The sequence below is a fragment of the Sinocyclocheilus anshuiensis genome, unplaced genomic scaffold (genome assembly GCF_001515605.1).
Source record: "Sinocyclocheilus anshuiensis isolate Anshui unplaced genomic scaffold, SAMN03320099.WGS_v1.1 scaffold246, whole genome shotgun sequence".
Lineage (NCBI taxonomy): Eukaryota > Metazoa > Chordata > Actinopteri > Cypriniformes > Cyprinidae > Sinocyclocheilus > Sinocyclocheilus anshuiensis.
Window position 1 is genome coordinate 1,600,297 of NW_015542356.1, and position 11,399 is coordinate 1,611,695.

An 11,399-nucleotide genomic window follows, 5' to 3' on the forward strand; every position below is an offset into this window, starting at 1 on the left:
TGTGTGATTTTTTTTTTTTTTTTTCTCTCAGTCCATTTTAAGCCAGCAAAATAATAGTTTTTAAACAATAGATGACTTAAAACAACCCAGCAAGTTTGGTAAAAAAACATTTAATCCAACCAGCTGGGTCAAAATATCCCAGCATGTGTTCTGTCTAATATTTACCCCTCGCTGGGTTGCCAAATAACCCAAGTTGGGTTGTTTTTAACCCAGCATTTTTTAGAATGTAATTATTAATGTGATCTTACTAGTATGTTAGCTGTTTGCCTAAAATCGGATAATTGACAAGTTATATAACAATGAACTTGTGAGTTTGCTTTAAAATAAGTCTTAAAGGGGTCATATGATGCGATTTCAAGTTTTCCTTTCTCTTTGGAGTGTTACAAGCTGTTCGTGAATAGATAAGATCCCTAAAGTTGCAAAGACTAAAGTCTCAAACCCAAAGAGATATTCTTTATGAAAGTTAAGACTCGTCCACGCCCTCCTAAAACGCCTCGTTCAAACACGCCCCCACATGTCTATGTCACGATGTGGGAATATTTGCATAACACCGCCCAATGTATACGCATAGAAAGGCATAACTTTGATTTTCGCTGTAGTATTGTTGCCACCGCCATATTGTGGAAACGCTGTGTGTCTCGTTGTGAAAGCGAAACTACTTTGTTTGGCCTTCCAAAAGAGAACACAACTAGAAATCGGTGGTTAAGTTGTATTTACAACACTGTTCCAGAACAGTTCAAACCAAATATTCAGATGTGTTCAACGCATTTTACGGAGGACGAGGACTGTTTCCTGGGAGAGTAGCCTACAATGCCGGTGTTCTGGTGAATTCAGTTTCCCTGTTTCCCCTTCGGCGCGCATGCTGACCACAGTCTGTGATGCTGACAAATAATGCTGACTCACAGCCTGTAAGTACATTTTCATATTCAAAGGATTTGCCAATGATGAATCAAATGTGAGGTTTGAGCAGTGTAGAGTAGCGCTTGTTGTTTGTCGTTTCTCCGATCACTCTGGAATATTCCTTTTACTCAAATATATATTACAAATTAAAACCCATATTTGAAAGATATTGATACAATAAATAATAATAATAATAATGAGAAGTTTCTGAAATAAAGGAAATGATTAAATATATGAATTTGATTGTGTTGCAATCCTAACAAAATGTTTCTGAAGGACATTTTTTGAGTAGTAGGGAAAATGCTTGTCCAAGCTATATTGCAATATGAAAGATATACTATAGATAAATTAAACTGGATAATGGATATGGACAATAAAAAGTAAGAAAACAGTCTATGGTAACAAGGTGCCTAATGCTTCTTACTGTATTATACCAGTAGATCTATGTATTTTACTGCTAAACCAATCAGTTTGTTTTCTCCGACTCAAACTTTTGTCAACAAACTCCCAAGAATTTTGTTGTTGACACTTGAGGAACCTCAACAGACTCAATTGTAATTTTAGATAAAGCCTAGAATACTAGTAGACCAGCATGGGAAAAAAGTACACAGTGCAGTACACACAAAGCAATAGTGACAATGATGTTACGTGTGAAAATAAAAAGGGTATTCAAGCTTATTTGCACTAACCTGACAGTTCCTGACAGCATTAATTGGTGACATTATGCCCTCTCATTAACTATTCACATTTAAAGTAGTTGCTAAATCAATGCTTGTTTAACACAGGCAGGCTGTCAGCATGGATGTATGACTCACAGTAATCCAGCTATAATCCATCTGATGTGATATATGACTCACAGTAACCCAACTGTAATAAACATTATGTTTGTGAAAAAGAATCCGCAGTTTTCCTATTATATTTATTCATTTACATGTATTCACCTTTTTTAACAATTATAGTTAAAGAAAGAAAAAGCAAAATATATTTAATAAAATTATAAATGAAAAAGAAACATCAGTCACATTAACTTCATTAACATGAAATAAATACTACCTTGACTCAACTGTTATCTTCTGCTGAAACCTGTTTCTCCATGTTCCTACTATTCTATTTTTACATTCTGCATTACATTCCTAATGTAATGAGCAATGCTTTTTTTAACTGCAATTTTAAAGGCTTTCATTGACACTAAGAATGGATGTATCTAGTGGTTAATAATATGTGTGCTTTGCACAAACAGAGTGATGTTAGTTATAAGTATTCAAACATAAAGTGTCCACATGCATTTTTGTACTTTAGTATGGAGTCCCTAAGGGAACACAGTGGTGGAAAAAATATGAGTTTGGAGAAAAAATTATATTTGAATGCTTTTTCATTCATTCAAAAAAGTTTTACGTTCCCCCGAGAAACTCTGCGTTCATTCAAATAAAACTTCTGAGCAAATGTATTGAAATATAATTTTTCTTCCATCTCATATTTTTCCCATCACCACGTCCCATTAGGGGCTCTGTAAATACAAGATGAGCAGCACCTAAAATATAAATCTAGTAATGTAAAATTAAAACTCTCATATATGAGTAAATGATGGAGAAATACTGTAAAGCAAGTAAATAAAGCATTTTAATGCATTAAATACTGACAAGACTAATAAAAGTAAAATCATTTTAATCATTTTTAATCATGAAATTATTCAGTAAGTATGAAATAAGTGCAACATAATGATGTGTAACATATTAATGTATTTCACTCATTTACTAATTTGCATGCATGTGTTTTCTGTCATATGCATGCAAATTAGTACTGGTTACAGTTTTTAGTAATCACAAGAAAAACTTATATAATGGTAAATGGGTTTGTTAAATAAATGCGATACTGTTAACAATTTAATTTATTTTATAAGTGCAATAAAATCGACCTATGGAATGCACTCAAATATCTTTTTATATATAGTCTAGGCTACGTTTATAAACCACCTGTTTTCATTTAGTAGTAATAGCAAAACTTAGTGAATAACAGGCTAGTTAGCGAACAACAGGTATTTGCATTAATATACCATGTGTAAAAGTGGAATAATTGCTTTTTTTTTTTTTTTCATGGAAATCAAATGGCTGGCTTACAACCCAGGCTCAGTGGAAAAATTACCAACATTTTTGCAAAACTCCAAAAACGTACCTACCTCTACATATAATTCCCTGCAGTTTTCAGCTGAAATAAACACTAGAGGCAGTAAAACAACTTTTATTAATTTTTAAGCAAATTATGATTACAGGGCAGATAATCCATTAATGAGATTAACTTCCACGCAGTTCCTTGCACAATACCATGTTATCGCCTCACAAAAATTGTACCACACTGCACAATTTGTAAACTAATGCATTTTAATGTTTGCATCACATAACCAACTGCATATATATGGCCTTTCCATCATAGTAAGCTTGCTCAGTAGCTCACCTGGAGTAACATTACAGAAGCATCTTAAATATAATTTTTGCAAAAAGGTCGACATAGGCATGTATTTTTCATGAGCCTGGGTTGCTTATTTAGTTGTCTTTGTATATTAAGCGGGGATACATTTTTTTAATGTAAACTGAATTCATAAACAAAAGCTATGTGGTATGTATATATTTAGGGAAGTCGTGGCCTAATGGTTAGAGAGTCGGACTCGTAACCCAAAGATTGTGAGTTCGAGTCTCGAGCAGGGATTGTAGGTGGGGGGAGTGAATGTACAGCGCTCTCTCCCACCTTCAATACCACAACTGAGGTGCCCTTGAGCAAGGCACCGAACCCCCAACTGCTCCCCGGGCACCGCAGCAAAAAAAATGGCTGCCCACTGCTCCGGGTGTGTGTTCACTGCTGTGTGTGTGCACTTTGGACGGGTTAAATGCAGAGCACTAATTCCAAGTATGGGTCACCATACTTGGCCACATGTCACGTCACTTTCACTTTCATGTAAACTTCCAAACGGCCAACTCCATTTTCTGTACAGATTTTGTTTTATGACTGCACTTCTCTCCCCATAATGAGGCAAAAAGCACTGATCTATATTGGATGTAATGGTGTAAATGTAGAGGCAGCTGCATACATATACTGAATCTACAGAATAACATTATATTTTACATAATTTTCATGACTTGTTTTATAAGTAAAGCGCACTTACTGCTTTCTTGTTTTTGGCAGGTAAACCCCCGTTGGTCTTAATGATAACTGAGCACAGTTTCACATCTTCAGGATGAGTGCACTTTTCCTGTGGCAAAAGTAATAAGAATTTGATTCAGCATGTGGTCGACATTAAATTCCAAAGACAGCATGGAACCTTGAAAATCATTCATAGGTATATTTGGTGCCTCTTGGTGACACACAATGCAAATAAATCCACCGAACACAAAAGAGCCTTTCTAGCACTAAAAGCCGAATGAAAAAGAGATTGCTTCAGTAATTTGTAAGTACCACAAAAAGTCCTTGGGACCCTTTAAAACTAGACAGCTGAACCCATTGATCCAAAGTGGCCATTAAAAACAGCTGGTGCAAGAAATCGATGATGAAAGAGCACAAAGGTCAGAAGAAAGAAATAATTTGTAGCTCTTCTATATTGCGATGAATATAGAATATGAATAAAGGGTAACCGGTATATCATATTCACAATCTGCTCTGACACATAAATTGCACAGGGAATTATGTTTAAAAACCTTACAGCTCAGGAAAAATGTCAATGGCTTATTTTGCTTTAACGGCTTTACTTTCACAGTGTCCAGTGGGTAATGCATATTCAACAAAGGCTAAGGCAATACCCCCATAACCAGATACCAAATACACAGTGGAATCAGACTGTCTAAAGATAAAACCACCATTAATTTTCATCAGTATCCTTAAGACATCTGTCTGCCAGTAGCCACAATCAAGCATTAAATGAATCTAACAACACTGTAACATAATACTGATTCCAGGGGTGAGTAAAGATTTTGGGGTCACTATATTTCCGGCGGTGTCCTGCAGGTGCTGGCATTACCCCAGGAATTCTATAATTAATACTGAAAGCTGCTCCCCATATTTTCTAGAAAGAGGGCAACTTTTTTTGTAAAACAACACTGACACCATGCCTTGTCCAGTGGGGAATGCTGGGTATTTTCCCTGAGGCTACTGTCTCACATGGTGCATATCACCTTGAGAGGGGGCTGAGCATCAGCGTCTGTCTTCTGGCAGCTCCGTTTAGTGTTGACCCGTTTTCGACGCTTACGAAGAACCACATAGATCTGCACGTACACGAGAAGGGTGATGATGAAGGGCACGTAGAATGACATGATGGAGGAGTAGACAACAAAAGCGGGGTTGGCGATTTCACATACGGCATCGTCCCGTGTAGCTAAGAGAGAGAGAGAGAGAGAGAGAGTAAAATATGGTTACACAATTAATTATGGCTGCAAAACTAATTAGTTCATTGAGGCACTGGCAAATGCCTGTATGGCAAATTTCCCCTAACAATTGCAAATTAGCTCTAGATTATAATTAGATTAGAAGCATTCTGGAAAATTTATAACTGTATGACAACAATGTTGAGTGAACTCAAAACTTAATACAAATGCTGTACTGGAAAATGAAGTATATATTAGTACATAGAAATATATGTACAAATATAAGATTTAAAAAGTTTGAATAGCAAGATTTTTATATTTGGTTATGTCATTGATACAGTGTAATTACACAAAGTACTGGGTAATATTAACTAAAACGTATTTACTATAGGTTTAGGTTTAAGGTTAAGTTTAGTCTTTAATTTCAAGCAATTATGCATATACTATGGAGCTTTTGAATGCTTGATTCAGACTGGCTGATGAATGTTCTAAGGTGTGCAATTATTGTTTAGGGAACACACAGCTAAAATAGTTTAATGTAGGTCTTGACAGCAGTACAGTTCCACTTCGCCAAATGATTTTGGTTAATTCAAAGGTCCTTTCAATCTACAGCAGAAATAGGACCAAAACCTGCAAAGACATTGACCAAACAACTAAATATAACAAACAACAGGATAAAAATTATATTATATTATAATTATAGATTTGCCCATTAAATTACATTTTATTATCTATGGAAAGCACATTTTCTTTCTTTTTGAAATTAGCAAAAGAAGGCTTGGGATACGATTATTAGCTATTATATTATTATTATTATTATTATTATTATTATTATTATTATGTTTTTGTCCTAACCAGCCACAACGGTGATACAAAATTAGCAACAATGGATTATATTTTAGATACGGTTTCTATTTCTGAGACATCACAGCTAGAACAACTGTTTGAATAGAGTTTGAATATAATTTACCTTGACATGTATAGCCATACTGAAAGCAACAATAAACATAAACATTAAAACAGTGAACCAACAAGTGTATTTCATGACAAAGATGTTTTTGTCCTAACCAGCCACAACGGTGATACAAAATTAGCAACAATGGATTATATTTTAGATACGGTTTCTATTTCTGAGACATCACAGCTAGAACAACTGTTTGAATAGAGTTTGAATATAATTTACCTTGACATGTATAGCCATACTGAAAGCAACAATAAACATAAACATTAAAACAGTGAACCAACAAGTGTATTTCATGACAAAGATTATATCCTGGCTGAAGCCCAGGGGCCTACACTGGAAAGGGGGCCCACTGGCTGCAGGGAAATTATATTTTTTGAATAATTATTTATATGGGAGTTTGCAGCAGTGACAACAGCGTTCTGTAAACAAACTCGCACACTCATTTTCAGCAACGCCCTGGTTGTAGTAGCCTATATAGTGAATGGCTCAGTTTAGGTTCCCCCCACACAGTTTGTATAGTTGGTATGTTCCACGTGTTCTATCGATATAGGCTACTGTAAGCTTAATGTACAATGCATTCGTTATTTACAATTATTTACTAGTAAATAACCGCAGCACGAGAGTATCTTTGTCAACACGCAGATTAACAGAAACACAACACTGCTGTGTGAAATGAACTGGACCGGACAACGTTCTGTAATATCATACAGTGAGAGTTCAGTAACTTGCTTGGATGTAATATGATTAAAATACATACTGAGTGACTGATATAATTTATATCAGTCACTCAGTACATATTTTAATCATATTTAAATGGTTTAATATTTATGAATTAGATTATGTTCTTGTCCACTTGCAGAAAGAGCCCACCCATAACGTTCTTCTGATTGGCGGTGATTTTTTTGCATCCCATAGCCAGGGCAGGACTTACGGGGCCGGGGGCCCCTGGGATTGAGGTTATGTTTGGGCCCCATACCTATACTACAAATGCCCTCAACTAGAACATTATTATGGAGTAACACAAAATATACAAAAATTAAAATATGCTTTCAGGTTTATATACTGTATACAATTAATAAGCAACATTTCTAGCCTAGTCAAAGTTTAGATGTAGTATTAAATAGTCACTATAATACAATAAACAGGATGTGATCTCTCAGTTGAGAGATCAAAACCCTGAAATAACACTGAGCAGAAAAAAACAAAGAGATGTATTATTATGAAAATCTATTGTCTGTTTATCTGTCTTTTTATGTCAGATTCTTAAATTTAATAAATTCAATCTGGCCATCGTGCAGATATTCGGAAAAACAGGACTCTAGTTTGTGTGAATATCTCTATAAGCGTAGGCATTCACTCATTAAATGCAGGGTATGTTCAACCAATAAATTTCAATGACTTTTAAGGCAATATTCATGACCTAATGCTCCATTATTTTACACAAATGTTCAGATTTATCATAGCATATGCTAAGGAAAATTAATGATTATTAATGCTATTTGTTTGCTTTCTAATAAGCACAGGCTGCGACTGTGCCAGACGTTACTTCATGCAGAGAACATATGTTAGGCTACATAATCACATAACTGAATGCCAGAATGTTATGTATATTGTAATTTGCTTAGCCAGTATTATAAATTAAACTCAGGACCTGAATTTCGTTTTAAAAACAGCTTTTACAAAAGTTATTCAGTCAAGAGCAGTGAGTGATTTTGCCTTTTGTTGTTAACAATAACCAATAGGCCTAATTAATTAACATTGTTAACATTAACATTTGGTATGAAAGTGACAGCAGCTTTTAGTATACCTGCTGTCTGTCAGTCTGTGTTAAAGAACAAAAGAAAAAAAATCACTCTGCTTAAATCTGCTCTTGACTAAATAACTTTTTCATATTTAATATGGATTAATATATAAATATAATCTATATATATGACTTTATACATAATATTTTGTTCCTGAATAGTAGCAGCTACTGTTAGTTTTAGGCTAGTCTACCTGAAAAAGTTAAAACACAGTTTGTTTCAATTGTATCCTTGTGCTATTGCTAGTAACTTGATCATTTATACTGACCGTTTAATTGTCTTTATGTAACATTATTTATTAAAATGCAAGGTTACTTGAGTCAGAAACAATGAAAACAATAACTTTTTCTGGAGGTGTTTGAGTGGCTTCATGTGCGCGCGCTTTAGATGTGACCGTGAGCGCCCAGAAAAGTAGTTTTGATAGCGCAAGTACCAAATGGTTTAAAAAGACTTAAAAAGATGTGCAAATTATACACTTTTGTGATGATGCAACACTGACCCGATTAGGCAAAAGTCTTGTATGGCAGTGTGCAGCAGCTATCTTAGTGCAGATGAGATGTGCTGATGTGAGGCAATTTTGAGAGTGAGAGCGAGAAGACGCGGTACAGCTGAAGCACACACGCTGTTTTCAAATGATTGACTTAATCTGATATTCTGTGTGAATTTTTTTAACTCATCTAACCTACATTGTATATTAAATACATGTTTGCGGGAATTTTCCAAGCGTGCGAAACCTGCGAAAATGAGTAAAACCAAAATATATATATTCAACATAACCTACATTGTATATTAAATAAATGTTTGCGGGAATTTTTCAAACGTGCAAAACCTGCGAAAATGAGTAAAACCAAAATGCGCAATCTCGCACCGAGATTCAGGACGTGATTAAAAATATATTCTATTATATAGAGATTTGTAAAATAAATTTCCACGACTTTTACAAAGCTTTCTGGGGTTTTCATGACCGTACGAACCCTGTAAATGGCTATTTTTTTTTTTTTTTATCGTTTTGATGAAATTTCTGCTCCACTTTGTGTGGAGGTAGTGAGACGGGACAAAGTCCCTGTAAGGTATTAGGGTATTCTATAGTCTTTGGACTCAAAACTCTTCAGATTAATTTAGTGGAACATTAATATAATATAGAATCATCCTCTGTAAAGAAGTGAGGCGTGAACGTGAGAATTTATCATTATCTTTGTAAATGTGCGCTCTTTTGGGCTAAAGGCTTAATGGAACCGTTTAAAGTAGCCATGTGATCACAAATTAATCAGCACTTAAAGCGAAGGTCCCCTAAACGTCCCGAATGGCCGCTGCACGTCCTGTGAACGTCCCCTTGAACGTCCGGGGGACGTCTTCGCGAACGTCCGCTCGACGTAAAATGGGACCCTACACGCTGACGTCCGGGGGACGTTCGCAGAGGCCATTTAGGGGACGTCCTGGGGACCTTTTTTTGTTAGCTGGGTTAGCCCCGGCTGGCCCGTATGCGCAGTTGAAATGCGGCTAATAATTTCTGACTGGCACATAACTGAACAAATGTAAACGAGTTAAGGCGGGGCCCCCTACAAGGCAGGGCCCCTGGGCTGCAGCCCATTCAAGCCCAATGGTAAGTCCGGTCATGCCCATAGCCATGTAGCATCTGGTGTGGATGGACAATTTGCTTGCTGCTGGAATTGTATTGCATCATGTTCGACTACTTTGGACCATTCAATTATTTAAAAAAAAATGATGCTAACAATAAAACGGCCATCGTTGTCTATTTTAATTTCATATATTTTCATACAAAAAAATCTATATTTAATTTTTATAATATTAATTTAAATATTAAATTTAATATACTATTTTTTTCTGTAATGGCAAAGCTCCATTTTCAGTGAATCTCTATGCTGTTGTTTTATTGTGGAAGTTCATAGTGATAATGTCATGAATGGCATAAAATATTATTTGTCATTGTGGTGTTTTTGTCTCTTTTGTTTATTCTGTAAGAATATATGTATAAAAATATATGTATTTAAAACAAAACAAAACAATACAAAAACATAGCATATTGGTTCGGAATGCTATGATGGTGAGTAAATAACCTAATGTTAATTTTTGTGTGAACTGTTGCTTTATGAATATTAGGGAAAAAAACTCAGACATTTACCTGTGTTATTTAATCCAAACAGCAAGGGGCAGGAAATAGCGAATGAAAGCACCCAAACCACCGAGATCATTACCGTGACTCGTCTCTTGGAGCTGTAGCGTGTTTTGTACAACATCGGCATGGCAACAGCCGTGTACCTGCACGAGAAGCCCAGAGGGAAGGAGATGAAGAGGGGGTGGATGGGTTGGGGTGGATTTGCATTCAGGCAGACAAACAGAGAAGGAAACAATGATGGTCACACCTGACCAGCTACCTCTGATACCAGCTGCCATTATTGTGCCATCATCTCTCTTGCTTTTGTAACTGTAATAAACCTAAACTTCATCATGATCATCACTATCATTTCCAAACCTTTCAGGGGTCTTCCTACTCTAACAAAAAGCTTTTACATTCTGTGGGACTTTACTAAGCATGCATTGCACTGAATGTGATTTTTGTTAGTGATGTCTGCATTGTTTTAGCACTGAATTCATGACAGAACTATCTGTTCCCTTTCAGTCGGTCACTCTCGACGTCACGTCGGATGACCGACGAATTGGGATCTCGCTTAGAGAGACCAATCTACTTCGAGTGTAAACTAAACTAGCCAATGCACATTGGCATGCGATTATTGCATCCAGCTGCCGCTGATCACAGCGTGAGTATAAGTAGGCAGCAGATGCAGCGCATATTCAGCTTTTCGCTTCGGAGCCGAGCGATCACATCGTTCTGCTCCTGACTACTCTACTGAGAGAAGAAGACTGAACGAGTTCAGCACGCTCTTGGAGAGCTCTTCATGTTGGCGGTACGGCGCTTCAGCGGTGGTGGTTTCCCGTGTCGAGTGGGTTGCACACATCAGGCTGCACTACCCCCTGTTTGTGTTGCAGATGATCATCTCCCCTGTGCGCCTCAGCACGCTAAAAGAGCTTTTTCCCTAAAAGAGCAATTTCGGGTGCGTCTTTTTAAAGACGACGCTGCGTGGCAAACTTGACGTTACGTCTTTGTAAAGACGATGTGGGTCTTGCTATAGACAACGTATCACCCGGGCGTTTCTGGATGCGGTCGTTACCTGGCGCTGGACGCTGAGGTGGCGTTTGTGGATGAGTCATCTTCTCATTGCGGGAAGATGATCATCTCGGAGTCGCGGGCCAAGCTCCGTTTCCTCAAGGGGCGGAGTTCCGTTGCCTCTGCCTCGATCTAGTTCTCCTCATGGCGGCAGCCAGGGGGCGCTACTTCAGGCAGTAGCGCGGGCGGTCTGAGGC

General features: G+C 36.9%; 1 protein-coding gene across 1 annotated transcript in view; it reads right to left on the reverse strand.

Annotated features, from left to right (window-relative positions):
* Positions 1-11,399, reverse strand: part of LOC107691748 (D(2)-like dopamine receptor) — a 76,225-nt gene that overhangs the window by 2,037 nt on the left and 62,789 nt on the right. The window contains exons 4-6 of the mRNA XM_016490551.1: positions 10,159-10,295; positions 5,061-5,260; positions 4,058-4,144 (exon numbers count right to left, since the gene is read on the reverse strand). Of these exons, the coding sequence (XP_016346037.1) occupies positions 4,058-4,144; positions 5,061-5,260; positions 10,159-10,295 (424 nt within the window). The remainder of the gene's footprint in view (positions 1-4,057; positions 4,145-5,060; positions 5,261-10,158; positions 10,296-11,399) is intronic.